Source organism: Artibeus jamaicensis, unplaced genomic scaffold, assembly GCF_021234435.1.
Source record: "Artibeus jamaicensis isolate MK-2021 breed Jamaican fruit bat unplaced genomic scaffold, CSHL_Jam_final contig_452, whole genome shotgun sequence".
NCBI classification, from domain to species: Eukaryota; Metazoa; Chordata; class Mammalia; order Chiroptera; family Phyllostomidae; genus Artibeus; species Artibeus jamaicensis.
In genome coordinates this window covers 16,302,846-16,325,443 of record NW_026521837.1, presented here as the reverse complement: position 1 = coordinate 16,325,443, position 22,598 = coordinate 16,302,846, and the positions used below count along the sequence as shown (strand labels likewise).

The following is a 22,598-nucleotide window of genomic DNA, read 5'->3' as shown; positions in this document are numbered from 1 at the left end:
CGCCTCTGGTAAATGAGTAACTATGTGGCAAGAGGAGTTGACTTTTAATTCTATATCTAGGCTATGTGCTTTGTGAATGTGTGTGCTCTTTGACCAGGTGAGTATGATTAGAAATCTTTAAATATCTCTGTTGGATTAATTCAACTTTTTATAAGTCACATCAACAAACTGAGTGTAGGCAAATATATCCCAATACAGACTCTGTTTAGCTTTCCTTGGCCTTTTCAGCCAGGCTGTGTTAGCACCACACTCAGCCTGCATTCTAGTAAATTAACATTCCTTTGGCTCAGCCCTGCCAATAGATTTTCTCCCTCACTCTTGGACTGTCTGAAATCAGACTAGGAAACTTGGACTCAGCTCTGCCTTTGATGCTGGGTGTGGTATTGGAGGAGCTGCTTCATTTCTCTAGTTTAACTGCAGTTCCTTGGTAAAGTGAAGGGGGATGGTATAGACAAATGTAGATAGACCAAACTAATAATGCATTCCAAGTATCTGAGAAAACTTAAAATAGATTGCTCAGGGTCCTTCCTGATCTAGTAAATCAGAATCTTGGCAGTGAATCCTTGGAATCTATATCTGTAATGGACAGTGATACAAAGCGATGCCACTGGAATGCTCCCCAAGTTTTCCTCATCTCTGTCTTTCAGTCGTTCTGTAAGTCTCCACAGTGTAACTGAGTCCAACCCCCTTTATCCTGTATTTGACTACACATTGGTGTAAAACGTCATTTGTTTCACATGTGAGACTTGACCACTCAGCTCACCTTTTCTGAGTTTTACCATAGTAAGAACTTCTCTACTGAATTCCTACAAATAGAGATCCACACAAACAATTTAGGTAACTCTATCGAAAAATAAGAGTCTGGATTTTTAATAATATTAGTAAGTACCTCTTTGGTGGTTCCAGAGCTTAACTGCATCTGAAATAGGCTAGCCAGGCCTCTCTTGAGATTTTCTATGGCCACTGGTTCATTTTCATATGAATAGAAGTCTTTGACCTAAGGAGAAAAAAAGAATAAATATAAATGTAAATGAAAAAAACGTATCATTTATCATATTTGGTTAAATAAGTGGCAGGAAAGGTTTACATCCTTATCCCTCTCAATTATGGGAAAAAGAGATGTTACTGGGATTTCTTTTGTTGTGAAAGGTACTATTTCAATTTCTCAGAAACAAGACCATCAGAATATGAAATTGTAGGAGACTGATAATGAGGGTTCTGAACACAGTAGGCATAGCCCAAGGGAAGCAGAGAGAGTGCTGATGGAGGCTGGTGCTTCTGTGAAAACAAGGAAGGCAAATCAGGAACATTCTCTTTGAACAAGTCAACATGAATTCTACCTGTAACTCTGCTTGAAACAAAAACCAACCAAAGTTTAAAATAACAGCATAGAAACAGGTTTTTAGAAAGAGAATGGCAATCTCCACTCTTGAGACTCCCGAGGTAACACAGCCACCAAGGGCTATGATAAGGGCCCAGACATGGCCGTAATACCTGTGGACAAAATTCCACAGGGGTAACTTTCTTGGTCTGGCCCTCTGGCAGCACTTATGGTGGCTGTTGGTATAAGCAGATAAGACGGATGGAAGATTATAGGCTGGGATTGCTATCACTATGCGACCTGCTCCAGACACTGCTTTGAGTTTCCTTTTAGAAGGCAGGAAAAAAAGGTTGGAACTGACTTGGCTGTAATAGTAAATGGCTTATCTTAGCTTTGTTTCATCCTTGATATTGTAGGCACAGGAATGACAACAATGTCTCATACCATTTTGATAATTTAATTCATGTTTAAGAAACAAAGCTAAAAATACAAAGAAAATTTTCTGGAAAGTAGTCTGTCATTTTTTACTTTGTGTTATCTCCAAATACTTCAGAGGGTTTCTGAGCTAGGGGGATGGATAAAGCTTCCCTGTAAAAATTCCCAAGGTCTATGGTGATTATAGCTGAGAACGTCCACCAGAAATACCCTGAATGCCTTCCTATTTTTCTTGAAAGCCAACTATGACTTCTCAAGTAAAACAGAAAGCTCATTAATTATGCAATAAATTCAATTAATATCAATCTGAATAATTCAGCCACATGAAAACTCCCTCATAACTTAGAAGAAGAGAATATGTTGCCTGCATTATCCAAACAAGTGCCTCAAACCTCCATTTTTATTTTCTATGTATACACTGCCTAATGATAGATTTACTAGGTACTTTATCCAACTCATAGTCAATTTTAGTCATTACACTGGACACACCTGTAAATGTAGGAATTGTGTTTGTTCAGGTTAAAAAGGAGCTGGAATAAGTGATCTCAGCATCTGAAAATCTATGGTAGCATATTCTCAAACAAATCACTAACAATTTCTTGGATCAAAGGTTGAATTTCTGATATTCTCAACCTGGGTCTTTTTTTTCAACCTATAAACTAGGTCTTTTATCTCCTTCAGAATTACAGTATAACTTCCTTTTCAAATATTTCGGAGCATAATATCACCAGATATCATGACTATTGTGGGTTCATACCTGAATTGCTTGAGCCCAGATATAGTAAGTAGGACTCACTGGTTGGCAATGCTCACTCACATGCTATGGACTGTGACTTTTTAGGCCTGAATCTTAAGTGCTTTAGAAAGCATGGTCAGCTATTAGGTGGGAAAAAATACTTTTACTTATCGTCAGTAACCTCACTTTCCCTCCAGGCTACAAAATGTGCCTGAAGTATTCATAAAGTTTGACCTAAAATTTCAGGAAACCCAGTTCTCAGATTTAATCTCTGGACTATGCACAAGGTTAAATATTCTTCTGTTAGTAGCCCACTTCTATGGATCAAGATTTGACCTTAACTGCTAGGTGCCTAATAAAATGGTGGTGGAGACTGTTTTATTTTCCTACAAGGCTAAATGATATAAACAGTGAGACATAAAGAGCATTTTTTAAATTCTTTCTATTAGCTGTTATTATTTTCCTAGAACTAAAAAAAGTGGTCAAGTCTCTTTTTTTCTTGTATGAGTACTACTTTTGAAGCCTAAATTCTGTTCTCATAGTGCAGAACACCGAGGCCCAAACAGACAGCACTGGTAATCCATATTAGCTAAATGTCAAAACTGTTAGAATTAAGCAGGATTTTGATCATTTAAGAAAAGGCCCTGGCTGGTGTAGCTCAGTGGATTGAGCGCAGGCCTGCAAACCAGAGGATTGCAGTTAGATTCCCAGTCAGGGCACATACATGCCTGGGTTGCAGGCGAGTTCCCAGAAGGGGACACATGAGAGGCAATCATACATTGATGTTTCTCTCCCTCTCTCCCTCCCTTCCCCTCTAAAGGTAAGTAAATAAAATCTTAAAAAAAAAGCAATTAAGTCACAGCTTTACGGTTCAATTCAAGTGGCTATCACAGCAGTAATCTTAAATGTATTCTTTTATAACAGGAACTAAATGTTTTATTATATTCTGGCCATAAAACTGATTTCTTCATTCAGTCCGGAAATGAGCTGTGAATGTCTGAGAGCACAGGATTCTTATCTCCCTTCACAGTCCCCGGAGCTTCCGGAGACCAGAGGTGGCACAACCTAGTGGCAAACTAACCCTTTAACCCAAGAAAACCAAAAGGAGAGAGTGTGGGTTGTGGGGAAGGAGACAAGGTTCCTCTTCCGGGCAAATTTGGAGGGTCAATTTCCTTTTTAAACTAGTAAGGACTATTCACATTTTTTCCTTAGGGTAAAAAAAATTCTTCTATACATTCTCTTATGTACATTGTTTAAGAACAAAAGAAAGCAAAATTCCATTAACTTGCTAAACAGCAAAAATTTTTAAAGGATCTTAGAAAACAGACATTAGTCATTTTATCTTTTCTGTTTAGCTGGCATTGTCTCTGAACAATTCTTTGATGTGTATCTAAGATGAAGCCTAAGTAGGAAACAGACAAGTGAAGAAATATGTGAATAATTAGATTTTCAAGTTGTCACACTTTTTGGAGGTTTAGTGTGTGTGCAGAAGCCACACTGCCAGATTCAGAGAGCAAATCAATGCCTGCAAACAACACAAAATAAAGGGCCGACTCAGCAGCCATGTGGTTAATTTAATCAATACTGACAGCAAAAACCTAAAAATGGAAATTCTCTGATTATATAATTCACTGTATTAGCATTTCAGGTCAAGAATGAATCCATATTGTAACCTGAGGCATCTTTTGCTTGTCTGTGTTAATACACTTAACTAGAAAATGATCATGTTTCCAACTTCATTTATGATTTGTAGACAAAACTAAAGTCAGGCTCAAATGCTTATATAGGAGAGATGACTGTGCATGAAAAACAGGTGTGCAATAAATATGTATGTAAGTATTTTAATTGGCTCTCTTTTATAATTTAAATATAGGAGCTTAAAACACAGGCCTCAGGGAAGACAAAAAATACACCCTAATGAGTGTCTTTGAAATCACAGATATTGCAGGGAGTAAAATTTAATTTGAGACTCTTTAAGAAAACTGTCAATCAACGACTCAATCTTTCCTTTCACGAATTCTCTCATAATAAGGGTGATGTAAGATTCTAGATAATGATCTTTCTGTCAGTAATGTGCCTGAAAATTACACATAGCTTCTTAGTCTCCAGGGTCGTGGGTTTTTTTCCGGTAAGTACTTTATCATATAATTGAAAGACGGCACAATGTACTTTAACCTGTGTCTACAGTAAATCATCACAGGTCACAGCTGATATAGAACTGGCACAGTGGAGTTACTGAAATAATGATGTGGCAGAACCACCTCAGCCTTTGGACGGTGAGGACACTGAGTGCGTTTGTGTGTGTAACAAAAGACTTTGTACTCAAGTGTTACCCGAGGGGCTATAAAATGACTGGTTGTCATTAAGACTATAAATGCAATTGATATTTTATGGGCTCAAGTATTTTGCCACATTGGAAGGTCAGATAAAATAACAGTATTTCATGTTGTTAACAAAGTTATGGTATGTAAAAATCAAGTGAGTTAATAGATATGATGAATAATGAAATAGGGAATCTACAAGTCAACAAAAGAGGCGATATTTTCCCAAGTGCTTTCCAGCTAGAAGATAGTATAACATAGTGGATTCCAGCATAGATTCTAAAATTATACCCTCTGTTGCAGGCTGGGTCCCCGGTTGAGGGTGTGGGATAGGCAACCGATCAATGTTTCTCTCTCACATCAATGTTTCTTTCTATCTCTTTTACCCTCTCTCTAAATATAAATAAATACAATCTTGGAAAAAATAAAATTATACCCCCTGTTTTAAATTTCAGTTCTACCATTTGCTAGTTATGTGACCCTAGGCAACTTTTGTTACTTCACTTCGGTTTCCTCATCTACTACAAGAGAACAATAAAGCAGAGCCTGCTTCCTGAGGATAAAGCAGATAATTCATGCAACGCCTCAGTCGGTACAGGGCTCTCTCTGAGTGCTCAGTACTTTCAGCTGTGATTAAGCAAAGACTAAGCAAAGTTTTTCTCAATATCTGACTCATTTTAGCCCCCTATAACCTCATTTGTTCATTCCTTTAGTTTACAAGACTTTATTGCATCCCCACTATGAGCAAAGTGCTGAAAACATAAAGACATAATTGCTGCCCACAAGAAGCCTACTCTGATTGTGGATGGCAGGCAAATAAAGAGACTACTACACTGTACTGTGGGAAGTGCTTTCCTAGAAGTAAGCCCAGGGCAGGAAGGAGTTTGAGATTATATTGGGAAAGTCTTCCTGGAATACCACGTCAGTCAGGGTAAGTCTCGGTTCAGGGTGCTTTGAGAAAGACAGAATGGAAGGGCATGAAAGTGAAAGGAGGGCTGAAATAAAAAGAATGGACATTTTCTCTCCCCTAACCCATTACCTAGCAATGGACACCAATGACAGAAGAAAGTGATAAGGGCCCTGAGTGAGCTACAAAGTGCAAAGGGAGTTCTAAAGAGGACTGGTTATCTCCAACTGGCTAGCAGCATGTCAGCTTTATAAAAGAAAGGCCCCTGAGCAAAACCTGAAGTATTTTCAATATTTTAGCAAGTAGAAAAGAAAGAGAAGCAGTTTTGAAATGTTGATTCATATTTGGTTATAGGAGAAATGACCACAAATCTAAAAGTTTCTTTAGATTCTTTATTTTGAATCTAAAGAAACTTTAGAGATGGGTAGAGTTTTAACTGTAAGGGTCCTTTCCTATTTTCTAGTTTATTTCCTAAAAGTGAGCTTTCATCATTAATGCATTTTTATGTACATCAGTGTAATAGCTATACTTTTCATAAACCCACATATGTAATGCCTAATAATTCATAGACTGCAATTGCTTCTCAATCACAAACATATTAAGACCATTTAATATAATAGAACCAAACCATGAATAATACACACTTACAGAATTTTCTCAGTAAATTTTCAAATAGATAGTATAGTGTCCACTCATTACTTTATGTATAAAATGCTTTTCAAAGTCATAGTTTTAAAGTAACCTCTAAATGCCTTTTTTAAAATGAAGCATTTAGAAGTTCCATATCCTTTCAAAAACTTCGATTTTGTACTTTAGTCAGATACTGATACTCTTATAACAAGTTAATACCACTTATGTAAGTTAGATCATTTCATTCTCATAATTTGTCTATTTTCCTGAATCCATTAATCTGTGATAAACTTCTGTGTTATAACACCTTTCTAATCTTTCTTAATTTAATAAGTAATGTACCTTCTAGTAATCTCATCAATAAACAAGTACTTGATTTTGCTGTAATGATTGCTATAAAATAGGGAACACAAATGCCTAAAAATATAAATGAATTAAATGCTTTGATTTACTCCTGAAACATTTACTTTGTAACCTGTTTATTAGTTTTTGAAAAATTTCATTCAACATAAACATAGTTCACCAACATAAACACCACGATCACCTAAGAATAATATCTAGTAAAGGGAAGAAAAACATGAAGTTGGAGAAAAAAATGTGGGACCCCCACCCCTGCCAATCCCAAATTACTTTTACCTTTCCATGGATTAGATGAAGAAGCACAGGTCTTTGCAAAGCTTTCAAGTTTTCTCTTCTTATGATTTTGGATGGATTTTTTCCTTTAAAAATGCTCTTCTCTCCCCTCTTCTGATTCACATTTTCAACATTTACATCTTTGATCTGATATCATGGAAAGAGACCTATTAGAAAAATTTCTATATCTGTTTTCTTCAGATCTCTTAGATAATAAAATGGTAAAGCAATAAACAAAGTTGGCCATAATTTCTTCTGCTGTTTTTTGAATTCATAGTTCAGAGGACCTAGTCATTAGCTTTAACAATTATATTTTTGAATTAGGTAAAAATATCAATACTTAAAGAAATCTGTGACTTCAAGTTTATAATTATGACTAGAAAATGGCTCTTTTATGTCATTGTCACTCATTCATTTTGAACGGATGCTATCTGCCCAAATTCTTCACTTTCTGTACCCTTTGTTTGGAAGGAGCCTCCCCCCTTGTACACACAAAATTAAAGATGAAAAGTAAAATTACTGAACAAGAGGCACATAATATTTTCAGCAGAATACTGTCGTATTGAGAAATGGCTCAAACAGCTGGATGATGAACTTTTGATTCAACTTGGAAGACACAACAGCTATTAGAGACATCCAAAAAAGCAAAGATCACTTGATAAATGTATTGCAATGCCAGCTCATTATAAAGTATAATAGCAACTACTTATCAGCTACAATGAAGAAAATTTTGGTTTTGTGAGCCTGTCTGACATTGACGTGTGAAAGATTAATTGACTTTACTAAAGAAATCTACTGCCTTTAGGTCCTTGAAAGGTAAATATGGAATCACCATATATTAAAACTGGGACAAATCCCAGAGACTATCTAACTTGAGCTCCTTTCTCAACTCACAAATCTTCAGCATTATAACTAACCCACACTGTCAGGCAAAGGAGCACTTGTGTTTTTTTTCCCCTTAGAATACAGAGTAGGTTTACTCCTTCATTGGTAAATCCACCTGTTATATCAAGGAACTTAGCAAAACTGGGAGGCCCAATTTATCTGTTTTGGTTATAGTAATTTCAATTGTTTTTCACCTGACATAGATTCTAGATCCCTGACTCTCAGAACATTTCAAGTGGATTCTAGTTTAATGTGTTTATTAATGTGACACAGAACTGGACACCATACTTTAGTTACTTACCAGCGTATGCTTTCTTTTGCCTACTTCAACAATTTGGAAAGATTCAAAGCACTTTTGATTAGCAAAAACTTCAGAATTATAGATATATGTGTTTTAGTGATAGAAAACAAACTCAATGGTTATACCACCAAGAACACAAAACAAATGTGATCAAATTGTACACTTCTCAAAGACTTTGCTGATATCTAATGTTTGCACCTCTCTGGTAGAAAATGCCCACCGTGATTTGGATCAGCTGGTCATCATCACCATCAGGATTCCTCCACAGTAAGACGACATCCACATTGGATGAAATTCGGTAACCCACACTGTCTTGGGCTTTTCCTTTGGCCTGATTAATAAAAACTTCAGTGGAGTATGTGAGTTTGTACAGTCGGTCATTATTTAAAGAGAGACCAGTTGTATGACCTGCGTAAAGAAAGTGACACAAGTCAAGTGTTAGTTATAAGTTATCCATCAGGCCAGGGACTGGGCTGTCATCTCACAAAGTGGTGACGAGTGGGAGCTTAGTGAATATTTGCTGAATAAAAGATGGTTCTACTTCTCCATGTGTTAAAATCATTGGCTTGAACAATAACAAAAATAATAAACAAATAAGCTTCAATTTTATAAACATTCATTTGTATTCCTAGTCAATAATCTAAATATTGTTCTAGTTGAACTACAGAATGTTGTTTAAAACTGTCATTGTATTGCTTTAAATTATATGAATATGATTTCTTCTCCCACAACCTCATCTTTATTAAGGCATAATAAATACAATTTGAAGTAGAGGCTCAGCCCTGGGATTTTTTTTATTATGTTAATGAAAACCATTTGTAATTAAATGCAATGAATCATTGCCAAAGTTATTTAAAGGGTCAGAAGGCAGTTTCTCAAATAGGATATTTTGAATATTTAAAGAATATCACTCCAATGCAATTCACTCTGTTAATTTAATTAGTAAACTTTTAGTACAAAGTTACATTTTGAGGTTACACATATAAAAGTTTAAATTAGCTGTTTCTGAATAAAATGATATTTCACTACAGAAAATCCTAGCACAGGCTCTAAATTGACAGGGGCAATTTAATATCAAATAGTACACAAATCAATATCATGAGCCAAATAATTGATACAATAGATGGAGGACATTCCATACTTTTCAGTTCAGTTAATTTAGCCAAAGACATGTATAGGAGCAGGATCAAGTCTTTTTTAGAGATGACTTGAAGTCCATAGTTTTACAAATATTTTTGCATATTTTTTATCTACAGCTCTCAGGAGGTAGTCAAAAAACTTCAATGTACTTTTTTTCTCAGTGCTAATGAGGTTGCATTTCCTAGTTAACTATAATAGGCAATCATAACTTTGTTCCCCCTTGGGAAATATGTGTATGAAGAAAAGAACAGGGTAGGAGGTTGAGGTGAGTAGGCCAGAAGTGAGGCAGCTGAGAAAAAAGTAAAATTACTTTGCAAAGTGAAAACAAAATTTTAAAAAGCTCTGAAAAGTCTATACTGTCTACTACAGCACCTACTGCCCAGAGGAAAAAAAAATGGTCAAAATACAGTCTCTAATAAACAAGTGTTTTATATGCATTAACATATTTAATCCTCACAAAAATCTAATGGGGTAGGTACCATTATTAATCTCATCTCATAAATAAGGAAACGAAGGAGCACAGAGATTATACACTTTATCCAAGATCATCAAGATAGTTAGTGGTAGAGTCAGGACATGAACCCAGTCTGTCTGGCTTTGGAGGTCATGTTCTTACCTATACCTACACACCTAAACCTAAGGGTGTTGAACACTTTTCTATTCCTAGGGAGTGAGCAAGTTTGTTCGTTCATTCATTCATTCATTCATTCATTCATTCATTCATTCATTCTATAAGGATGTACTGAGCACCCGCTGGGTGGTGAGCACCTTTCCAGGCTCTGGTGCTATACCAGTTAACAACCAGACAAAATGTCCACCTTTGTGGAGTTTATGAGCAGGAGATGGGCAATGAGCTTATATACTACAAAGTATTTAAAGAAAAATGAAACAGAAAATGGAGATAGTGAATGGAGAAAGACTTTCTGAGAAGGTAATATTCCAGGCAAAGGCTTTAGGCTAGTCACACGGATATCTGTGGGAAGGGCGTCCCCACACCCCTACCACCTCATCCTTCCCACAGAGAGAATAGCAAGTTCAAAGGCCCTGAGGAGAGTTCATGCAGGTGTGATGGAAGAGCAGCAGAGAGGCCAATGAGGCTGGAACTGAATAAAGGAAAGACAGCAGAAGAAGGTGAGGTGAAATAGGTGCCGATGGGTAGCAGGGAGATCTGGGGGGGCATTTGCATAGACTTCGAATTAGACTCTGAGTAGATGTGTGGTAAAGTTCTGTGATCTGACAAACCTCCACAGAAAGAGGATAAGGAACAAGGCCTAGGAATCTGGAAAAATACCTAGGAGAAGGAAGTGTGGAATTGGGTATCCAAGTTTATACTTGTAAACATAAAATCAGACTGTGTCCAAGCAACAGGTCAGGCAGAAACTCAGGTAAAATATACAGAAAGTGGCAGTAAAGGTCAGGAAACACCTTGAAGAAGATGAAGTCTGTGACTCCCTCTAGCCTCCCTTACTGCCACTCCTACATCTGAAGTGGGGACAGTGCTGCAGGTTCAAACATTAGCTTTCGGGCCAGAAAAGATATTTTGGCCAGAGAGCACTTATTGCAATGACATCTGTCAAATTCTACATAAGGCGTAAAGGAAATACATGTTATCCTATCTAATCCTCACAGGAATTCTAAAAGATAAGCATTGTAAGACATGAGAAAAGCTGACTCTGCACTCAACCCAGCAGATATGATACCAAATTTGACATTCAGATTTACTGAGTTCCAAGTTTTGTGGACTACATGAAAGTATTTTCTGATTCAAGTAACTAAGAAAAGTTTGTAGAAAGGTAGCCTGCCTTAATTAAATTCTGAATTTTTCCAAATTATCCTGTTGACCATTTTTTCTTGTTTTTACTTTATTGGCCAACCCAATGTGAAAAGGGAAACATATGATAGATCTGTTTTTTCTATGGCTTAAAAGTGGTAAAGCACAGGAAACAATAAGTCTTGTTCCTCTAGAACTTTTTTCAAGAGGAGATAAAGCCTAAAATGGTTCAAATAAGTGGATTATGTTGTAGTGTTGTCCCTGTTATTTTTTACCTCTTCAATAAATATTTCTCTATTTTTTCAGAGATCTGGCAACACTGAGCAATGGGGGATTTTTTTATATTGTTAACATAGGTTTTGCTCTTATGAGCTATAAGGTTTTGCTCTTTAATGTGTGCAGAATGGCATATTCTGAAGCTGATGTTAAATAAAACCATAAGAGAAAGAGTCAGTACAGTACTTCTTCAATGTGCCTCAAAAGAATCTAGAACTTTTAATCGACTAAAAGGCAACTAAATTTAGTTTCAAACCTTTTAGGAAAGATCTTAAACTACTCATTTATCAAACTTAGATGAATACAATAGCACAGTTAATTGTCTCAAGCAAGAAGACAGGGGAAAGATAAATCAAAGGGAAGGTTTGAAGAGACACGCAGTAGTGATAAGGATGACAGGTTATGGGATTTAGGGTTCCATCAGAAAACTACATATAAGACTGGAAGTAAAGAGTAGGATAAAGGATAAGGTGAGAAAAATGGAAGATGGTTAATATGAATGAATTAAAAGGTACAAGTAAGGCTGGGGGAAGAGAGGAAGACTGAAAGTGAAGAAACGGTTCAGAGGGGATGAAATTAAATAGAAAGTTTATGTGCAGGTTAACAGAAGTAAAAGCACTATAAAGAAAACCAGCAGATGGCACAGAATAGATCCATCATTACGAAGTATGATTTGGAAAAACTTGAGTTTTCAGAATGTTCACACTCAGCATGTATCTTCTAAATAGACTCTCTTTCTTATTAATCTGAATCCCTTCCTCCATTCTCTCCCCAGTCCAACCAAAACCCAGCCAAATCTGGCAATTCACTACATTGCATTAGTTGCATTGACACTTAAATTTGAGATGAGTTTTGAGGTGATGCTTGGAATCCTCCAAATTTATAATGTCCTGATTTTAAAGTAAATTCTTCACAAGTAGTTTGCTTGTTACTGTCAATCATTATGGATAGCAAGAAATTTATTGTTAAATCATGGTACCATCATACAAAAGTTGATCACATCTAGCTAGGTAAGTAGAGAAAGTCCTGAACTTTTTATTTATCATATTTGGCATAAGCAGCTGGTACCATAAATCTAATGACATTAAGCTTTTGGGCCCTCACTTGCCTAAGTTCCTTTCAAGATATTGGAAGGGGACCCTGGTATCTTTTTTTTTTCAGTAACATTTGAAAAAGTAGGATGTTTTTGAAATTTTCCCTCAAAGATGGCCCTTAAGTTGCATAGTCTTTGGGCTCTAAAAATCTGGCTTTACCATTGAAATTGAACACAACAAACTATAACTGTCTGTCGTCTTCTAAACCTGTGTGTTATTGTTGCCTGTGTGTATTTTGAATCTTTGTAAGTGCATGTATTTGAAAATATCAAATTATGCAATTTTCTTATTTATGTGGGGGGAGAGAAACCCACAATAACTACTATATCTCAATTATTTTCCTCAAAATAATCATGGTATTAGGTTCGATATTATGTTGTAAAAATCACTCATATTTCAAATACACAAATTTATTTGACAGATAATAAAATTGTAAGATCTCTATCTAATAATTCTCAGTCAGATATAATTTACAAACCTTTACTTTTTTCTCAGAATGTTTTTTTCATTCAAGTAGGGGCTGTATCTTTAAATACCAAACATTTTAGAAACTGGTGAAAAAATACTGTCTTTGGTTCAAGAACATAAAGTATCATTTGCCTATGTAAAGTAATTTAAATTTAGCCTTTCATTTATTGTTGCAATAAAAAAGATTATCTTCTCGTGTGGAAATTTTCCAGGCAAAAAATTTTGAGAAAAACCTCACCTTATCATCAAAAGCCACAATCACCCCAAAAGGATTTTAAAAGTTTACAAATACACTGTTTTATCAAGTATGTAGAGTATACAGTTAATAAATAGAACAAATAAAGTTATATGTTTGATCATTTACCTTTGACAGTGCTCCCTCTTAAGGAACTCTAAAAAAGTGATCATTTTACAGGTGGAACATTTAGACCACAGAACATATAAACCAGCTGATTTAAAACAAGATTCCACATCAAAAGATTTCATATATCTTTTTGAAACCACTACTCATAAAATGTTTTTCTCTCAAAGGTCTCAATTCATAGGTGTTTTTAAAAATCAATTTTATCCTAAAGAAGAAACAATAACTAGCAACAATACTTTTCCAGAGATAATAAATTTTCATTCTTAAATGTATGTAGTTTATTTTCTGTAAATAAATGATAATTCTATCATTTCTAAAGAGCATGAAATTAAACAAGTGCTTTACCATTTCATTCATAATTCTTTGGCAAATCAAATGCTTTTTCATTGGATCTAATTTTTGATGCCATGTTGCTAAGCAACTAGAAGGAAATCTAAGAAAATTTTTTTAAATTCTCTTTTACAATTTAAATGAAGGAGCTGCATTTAGTGAGTGACCAACAGCAGCAAGTAACAATAGCTGGCATCTTTTTTTTTCTCTCTTTTAAAAATTGACCATGAATGAGAAATTGAAGCAAGAAGCACACTAAACTGAGAAAATGAAACAAAAAGGAACCTCTGTTTTCTTAATGTATGGAGGAATATGAATTGGGTTTTTATTCTAACCTAGTGATTCCTTCACAAACATTCCATATTTATATGGTTTTAAGATGGTTCATTTGGAAACTCTTTCACTATTCACACATACACGCACACACACACACTTCCCCTCAAAGATTAAAATCAAAGTTTAGCAAAAGACAACACAAACTTACCTTTAACAGAAGCTGAATATGAGGAAATGAAGCAGAGAAAAAGCACAGCAAGAAGAATCATATTGACTAACCACCCTCTAATGCATCCAGTACCCAGCAAGGAGTCACTAAGAAGTGAACTCTTCTGATGGCGGTGAGGGAATGTCCCTCCTTAGAACCTGCAATGATGATGTTTATCTTTAGGGAAAGGTCAGATTCCAAACTCCAAAATCAGGACCTAAGTTCACCGAAGGGCTTGCTATTAATGATTAAACACAGGTGGGCTGTAGTTTTCAGTCTTTCACTCTAATTTTTTTTTTTTACTCAATAAGGAAAAATCAAGAAAGTTCTCACTTTGGAGAGCTAAACTAAACCAGTCTACCTTCTTATAAATTCACAAGTATTTAGGGACATTTGAGGAAAACCAATGGTGACACTTCTCTGCTCAATAGCAATCATCATGCCTATTATATTAAATGCCTGTCTTCATGTTTTACCACTTTATGTGGAAGGGTAGTGAGGATTTTCACACTCAGCTTAACTTAATTGAGTTGTATTATGTCTTGTATGCTCATCTTTGAATGCATGCTATTAGAAGGAATCACTCTGAATTTTAGGGCTTAAATTAAAATATTTTAAGTTGTGCCACCACCAACCACTTCAAAATAATATTAGAGTGGGTAGAACTTTCATTTCTGAAACCTAGATGATCAACATTGTTTATTAATACATTCTCAGGCCAGTGGAGTATGTGAGTATATCACAGTAGACTTCTAGCTACATCTAATGACAAAAACCAGCTAATTGTCTAAGTCCCCAAACTGGCTGGAGTCCGTGCTTTCTGAATCCCATTTCTAGAAAGAAATTCAGATGGGGAATTCTAGTCCTTAGCAGTTTTGGTACAAAAAAATTAATTAGGAAACATCTCTAGAATCAGAGCAAATACCCTAGTATGACTAAGGCCATGCTAACTGAACCAACTTTTATCCTTGAAAATTCCCACAAGAGAGACCTAATACAACAATGAGGTGGTTTGGGTGGAATGTGTGCTGGTTCAGCAAAAGGGGAGTAAAATGCCGTGAAAAGGCATTTGAATTAACTTGAAAATACTTAAGACCATGTTTAATTATAAAATGAGTTATTAAATCTACCCTTATCTTTCTCAAAAAAATTTCTAGAATCCTAATCTTAAATTTAATTTAGACAACCCATGTAAGAGATAGCCAACTTGATAGGGCCACAAAATAAAATGTGAAATTTAAGATCTACAAAGCTTATATAAAAAACTAAAAGTTGAAAATTGTTCATTTTTATCATCTATTGAGGTTAGAACTTCATTTGCTGTCTTAAATTTTGTATATAATTTATGGCTAAAGTACCTATACAAAAATAAAATGTTTGCTTGTGACTTTCACATTAAAGTTATAAGTAACAAGTTTTCCTGGGGTAAATAGACAAGGCCATTCTTAGAAAAATGGGGTGCTTTTGTTTTTATGAGTAAATAAATGCAGGGTAAAGTGAATGTCCTTTATTGCATATTACTATATTTCTATGTGTTTCCACAATTTCTGCATTACAGAGGGATATGAAGCTATTATAGTCACTTAAACTGTACATATTTATTTAAATTAAGGATTAGTTTGAATCATATGTGACTCTGTAAGAACTGTTTTTGGCATTTCCACTTGAAGCTCATGATTATATAGACCTTTAATTTTTGTGGTTAGACTAAGTGAGGCATGATACGTGTCTCTTCGGGTAAAGTACCATTCATTGTCAGGTATCAGAGTCCAACTAATAAAAGGTATATCACCATTGCCTAATAAATGCTGTTTCACTTGATCATTTGCTATCCACTGGAAAACTCCTATATGTCTCTGTATTAGTCATTTCAATACAGATTGCTCAAATAAGGCTGTTTCTGTTGGTGATAAATAACATCATTTTCACACAACTTTTTCTATTTACAAAGATATCTGAAAGACTTAGGATTGTTTCATCTAAGATAAAATAAGAATGCCAAACACTTTGCATATTCAGTGAATTTTGTGTGCAAAGAGGCATTCTCCTCTGCTGCTTTTTTGATCAAGCTGAGCAAACATTGTACACTGCATGTGGGAGATACCTACCAAAACACATCAGCTATTTTACATGGCCTGTGAAGCAATACTGAAACACAGCACAGAATAAAAATAACAAGCGCTGCCATCTATGGACTGATTACTATGTAGAATACACTATGCTAAGCACTTTAAATTTTTTATAGTATATCCTAACAATAATCATTTCTCATATTAGAAAAATGAGGCTCAGATTAATTTAGGAAAATGATTTAAGAGTTATAGCAAAACGAATTTGAAATCTAGGCCCAATATTCTTCTTTACTTATAAAATATAAGAAATAGAAAATGGAAAAATTTATTTCCTATGGGTGACATAGAATTATTCATTGGGACTCTCCTTTAATAAGTTCATCACAACTCTGCGTGGAGGTTAGCAGAGCACTTGACCTCTGTGCTTAGATGTGCCTGGCTGAAATTACAGAGGAAAAACATTGATCTGTGCTATCCAGATCAAAGTCAAGTAACAAATTTTAAAACAATGCTATTACAATGAAATTTCACTGGTAGCACTTGACACTGGGTAATATTGCTATACTACTATTTTGCAGTAATAAATAGGAGACTATGAAATACAAATGAATGAGTAATTCCAAAGTACAGTTGTGCTTCTGTTAAATATCAGAGGTTGTTAGGAGTTAATTCATTTTCCTTGATTAGGAGATAAATGAATTTCACCCCACTAAAGGTGGAAGAGAATGTATTACCCTACTAGATACAGATATAAGTAGGTCAGGTATCAATACAGAAATAAAAAGTCTTTATAGCATCAGAACACTGTACTCCATTCTTTAAAAAAAATCAATGAAAAAAAATTTTAGAGAGGTACTTCAAGTTATTCTTAAGTGGTCATAATAAAATTTAGTATCAGTTTAAATTCAGTGAGGAAATTAACATTTTTAAGGAATTCTGCATTAAATATTTTCTGGTTAAGAATATTCTTACGATGTGTGCCTTGGCTGGTGTGGCTCAGTGGATTCAGTTCCAGCCTTCAAATCCCAGGGTCACCAGTTTGATTCTCTGTCAAGGTCCATGCCTGGGTTACAGGCCAGGTCTCCAGAAGGGGATGTGTGAAAGGCAACCACACATTAATATTTCCCTCTCTTTCTCCCTCCCTTCCCCCTCTGTAAAAATAAATAAATAAAATCTTTTTAAAAAGAATATTCTTATGATGTGATGAAATCTTCTATACCATGGCAAAGTTATAGAATACATATATTCTTTCAAAGGTATTTTTTAAGATTAGTTTCAGAACAGAATAGCCAGTCACTAAATGCCTTTTCTTAACAAGTAAACTTGAGACTTAGGTTTGAAACAGTTGGAATCTAAAACTCTCTAAAAGGATAATGATTTTTTTTAACAACTAAAAATACCTTATAGGTCAAGCTTTGCGCAGTGGCAGTATCATAGCCAAAAAGGTTTATCTGAGGTGTGATTATTGCTAATTAAAAATACCTTATATGTCAATAACAGTCACCCTAAAAGGAATTTAATTTTATATTATCTTTAGTCACACAATACTGAATTTCTAGCATTTAAAAGAGAGAGTTGATGGCTTTCTTTCAGTAGATGAAAGAGGTGGCTCTCTGTTGTAAAGAAAACAAAATAAAATTTTGATCAGAGTAATTTTATTTGTAAAGACAGGCCAGAGATTTCCAAAATAGCCTGCACCCAGTTTCCTCTATTATTAATATCTTACATCATTGTGGTAAATTCATCAATATTCAAAAAAACATATTGGTATATCATTATTAACTAAAATCCACATGTTATTTGGGTTTTCTTATCTGATGCTTCTTTTTTTCTGTTCCAAGATCCCATCCAGAATATACTACTATATTTAGTTGTAATGCATCCTTAAGTAATTCTTGGGTGTGGCAGTTATTTGTAGGAGGCTCCTCTATTGCAATTTGTGGGATGTTTTTCTTATGATTTGACTGGATTTATAGGTTTGGAGAAGAAAGACCACGGAGGTGCCATTTTCATCACATCTTGTCAAAGGTACATACTATCAAAATGATTTATCACTGTTGATGTTGACCTTGATGATTGTGGACCCCTCTGCCTGGTTCTAGGAATTATAACTCTCTACCCCCTGTGGCTAAGGATGAGTGAGCAAAGAACTCTGGAATGTGAGCCACAGGAGACAAAGCTTGTCTCTGGTAGCAAATGCTGCCTCAGTTTCCTCCCTGCTCCCAAAGCTTGGTTGGAAGTCAATTATGGAAAAGACCCCTCCCAGCGGGGGGCAACCTAGGCCAGACATGATCACTTAGGAGGCCATTATGGAAGGACTGGGGGGGGCTGCAACAAAGAGCAATGGACTCCTGCCCCCCTCCCAGCTTTGACAAAGCCAGAGTCCCCACGTTCTCTGGGAGAAGCACTTCCTGGCTCTAATCTCCTTAAGCCTGAATACCTGATGGGGAGAGGTGCAGCTCCTTGCCTTGCTAGAGTGTGTCCTGGGAAACAATCTGGCATCACAAAGACTTCCTGATAAATCTGTGAAATCTGCTCTCTAAGAGTGCTTTCATTCATATGTTAAGGGTTCAAGCAAGAAACCCTAAAACTCTTCCTGACAGACTCTGACTTGGACTAAGCCCTCAGATTTCTTTGAAATGTTATCTACTGTTTGATCCTTGCCACCCTGTATTCCTGTGTATTAGAACCCAATTAAAGATCCTGGAAGAGGGGGCTCAAGGCCTTTTTCTCCTCAGAGAAACTGGCCACTGCTGGCCTTTTTCCTCTGAGAAATTGGCCACTGCTCAAGGCCTTTTTCCTCTGGGAAACTGGTTACCTCTCCTCCCCAAGCAGATCACATCATGTCTCTGTCATGTTTACTCTCATTCATGGCACATGGGGGGACTTGTGAGGAAAGTTGCCCACACACTTGATCACCTGGCTGAAGTGTGTTTTCAGATTTCTCTACTATAAAGTTACTCTTTTTTTCATTTCCTCCTTATACTACACTCTTTGGAAGGAAGTACTATTTGCAGCCAATATTAAGAATTAGGGTCTTGTATTCCTCCTCCTAGACAGTGGAATATTTATATAAATAAATTATATGGAATTCCTCTGCATGAGAGATTTGTCTCTTCGCCCCCATTTACTTATCTTTAATTCAGTATAAATTTATATTTATTTTATACTTTGGTTTATAATACAATTGTTACAGCATTGGAAACTGGGAACTCTTCCAGTTGTCTCCTGTGCTCCTTTGACATATCCTATCCGTGTGTGTGTGTGTGTGTGTGTGTGTGTGTGTGTGTTAGTTAAAGCATTTCCTCAATTTCTGGCACTGCAAGATGCTCCAGTTTCATCTTGTACATTTTCATCTTGTCATTTCTCCAAGGAGCTCTGGTTCCTTTCTAATACCATTGAAAAATGGTATTAGAAACCAAAATATGGACACAAAGTGTGCTACTTCTACATTGAGTCTTCCAACCCATGAACACAGAGTATCTCTACATTTATTTACATCTTTATTTTTTATGTCAGGGTTTTGTAGTTTCCCTCAGATAGATCCTGTATGTGTTTTGTTAGATTTATACCTAAGTATTTCTATTTTGGAGTCTAATTCATTTTTGTATTTCAAGTTGCAATTGTTCAATTGACTTTTGTATGTTAACCTTGTATCTTATGGCCTTGCTGTAATCACTTATGAGTTCCATAAGGAATTTTTGTTGCAGATATTGGGGAATTTTTTTACAAAGACAATAATGTTACTTGAGAACAATTTTACTTCTTTTTATTTCCTTTTGTTGTCTTATTGCACTATCTAGGACTTCCAGCATAATATTGAATACATTTGTGTACTTTTTATATTACATATTCTCTTTTGAATTCTGAGTTTTCTCCAATTACTTCGTGAGTTTTTTGGTTTTATGTTGTTCTTTCTATTTTCTATCATTTTAGAATTTTCTCTTGTTTTGAAATATTGGGTTATATTTTTCAACATTTTTCATACTCCATATTCCTTTTTATTACAACTTGTAATATGATTCAACTATGATCTTTCTTGTGCTTATTTTTTGGCTAAATAAGATATTCTGTACTTTGAAGAGGGAAAGGTGAGTAAAATAGCTCTTCCAATCTTATAGTTCTATAACTTTCTTTTCTGGTGCTTTCTTGTTATTTCTTACCTTCGTCTCCCCTTCTTCTCTCCCACGCTTATCTGTACCTGTTTTATTTTTTTTTCCTTTGCCTCTATTGTTCCTGTCCTGATCAAGTTGAGTTCTCCTCCCAAAAGTTTCCTCCTAATGTTGGGCTTTGTGCAAAAAGGGAGCTCAGATTTAAGTTTTGAGAGTTCATAGTCTCATCCCCTAAAATACACACACCCTTCTAGAACTTTCAGATCTTTCTGGTCATTCCTTTGTACTCACTCTGAAATTAGTCTGCCAGTTTTGCTGATTTCACATTGGCCCTCCTTGCTTTTTTTTCTTATATTTTATTGATTATGCCATTACATTTGTCCTATTTCTCCCCTTCATTTCCCTCCACCCTGCACACCTCCTCTCACCCACATCCCCCCTTTAGTTCATGTCCATGTGTCATAAATTCTTTAGCTTCTACATTTCCCAAACTACTCTTGCCCTCCCCCTGTCTATTTTCTACCTACCATCTATGCTACTTATTCTCCATACCTTCTCCCTCCCTCTCCTCCTCCCACTTCCCTGTTGCTAACCCTCCATGTGATCTCCATTTCTGTGGTTCTGTTCCTGTTCTAGTTGTTTGCTTAGTTTGTTTTTGTTTTAGGTGTGTTTGTTAATAACTGTGAGTTTTCTGTCCTTTCACTGGTCATATTTTTTATCTTCTTTTTTCTGAGATAAGTCCCTTTAACATTTCAAATAATAAGAGCTTGGTGATGATATACTCCTTGAACTTGACCTTATCTGAGATGCACTTTATCTGCCTTTCCATTCTAAATAAAAGCTTTGCTGGATAGAGCAATCTTGGTTGTAGGTCTTTGGTTTTCATGACTTGGAATACTTCTTTCCAGCCCCTTCTTGCCTGTAAGGTCTCTTTTGAGAAATCCTCTGACAGTCTGATGGGAACTCCTTTGTAGGTGACTGTCCCTTATCACTTGCTGCTTCTAGAATTCTCTCCTTCATTTTAATCTTGGATAATGTAATTATGATGTGCCTTGGTCTGTTCCTCCTTCCGTCCACCTTCCCTGGGACTCTCTGAGCTTCCTGAACTTCCTCAAAGTCTATTTCCTTTCCTAGATTGGTGAAGTTCTCCTTTATTATTTGTTCAAATAAATTTTCACTTGTTACTCTTCCTCTCCCCCTTCTGGTACCCCTATAAATCAGATGTTGGAATGTTTAAAGATGTCCTGGGGGTTCCTAAGCCTCTCCTCACTTTTTTGAATTCTTGCTTCTTCATTCTTTTCTATTTGGTTATTTCTTTCTTCCTTCTGTTCCACTCCATTGATTTTAGTCCCAGATTTGTTTCCACCACCATTGGTTCCCTGTGCAATTTGCTTTATTTCACTTAGTGTAGCCTTCATTTTTTTTCATCTAATTTGCAACTAAAATCAACCAGTTCAGTGAGCATCCTGATCACCCGTGTTTTGAACTGTGAATCTGATAGATTGGCTATCTCTTGGTCACTTAGAAGTATTGGCTCTGGGGCTTTGAGCTGTTCTTCTGCTTGAGCCATAATGTTTTGGTCTGTTCCCACCTGTTACATATGAGGGGTGAAAGCTTAGGTGTTCACCAGGGTGGGCCAGCCCAGTTGCTGGGTTGTGACTGAGGGTGGGGTCAGAGAAAAAGCTATGGCATTTTTTCCCACTCTCTCTCGGATTTCAGTCCCCTCTGGCACTTCCCACAAGCAAATTGGGCCCTTCTATTGTTGGTTCCTGGGTGGGTGGGCTTGTGTTCATTCTAGGACCCTGTGGGTTTCCCCAACAAACTCTCCTGTGGGGCTAGGAGCCTTTCCCGGCATCTCAGTCCCTGAAAGTTTTTCCAATCGGTGCTTTTAGGCTTTATTTTCCATCACTGGGGCCCTGGGTTTCACGACCTGTCTCACTGTCCATTTTTTTTGCCTGGTTTATCTGTGCACAGATGTGTGATGGTGGTCAGCCAGCCAGCCTCCTTGCAAGTCTTACTGGGTTTCTATCTGTGCCCACCTGGGTAACCAATTACTGCCTCCTCCTGCCGGGACCCCTCTCCACCACCGCCAACTCTGCGCTTCTTACGGGTCTGGATGAATGGTTCCTTGTTGTCGGAGCTTTGGTACAGTTTACTTTTCTGTGTGTTTGGTTGTGTTTTTGTTTCTAAATCTTTGTTGTCCTTAAATTTGGTTGTGTGAGGAAGCACAGTATTTTCACCTATGCCTTCATCTTGGCCAGAAGTCTCTCTTCATTCTTTTCTGTTTAGTTCTTTCTGTCTTCCTTCTGGTTCACTCC

General features: G+C 36.2%; 1 protein-coding gene and 1 pseudogene across 1 annotated transcript in view; one reads left to right on the top strand and one right to left on the bottom strand.

Annotated features, from left to right (window-relative positions):
* Nucleotides 1–14,262, bottom strand: part of MTTP (microsomal triglyceride transfer protein) — a 45,465-nt gene extending 31,203 nt beyond the window's left edge. The window contains exons 1-4 of the mRNA XM_037151923.2: nucleotides 14,097–14,262; nucleotides 8,390–8,577; nucleotides 6,987–7,130; nucleotides 890–997 (exon numbers count right to left, since the gene is read on the bottom strand). Of these exons, the coding sequence (XP_037007818.2) occupies nucleotides 890–997; nucleotides 6,987–7,130; nucleotides 8,390–8,577; nucleotides 14,097–14,157 (501 nt within the window). The 5' untranslated portion in view covers nucleotides 14,158–14,262. The remainder of the gene's footprint in view (nucleotides 1–889; nucleotides 998–6,986; nucleotides 7,131–8,389; nucleotides 8,578–14,096) is intronic.
* Nucleotides 14,263–17,579: 3,317 nt separating this feature from the next.
* On the top strand, nucleotides 17,580–17,706 carry LOC119054098 (uncharacterized; annotated as a pseudogene).
* Nucleotides 17,707–22,598: the final 4,892 nt, after the last annotated feature.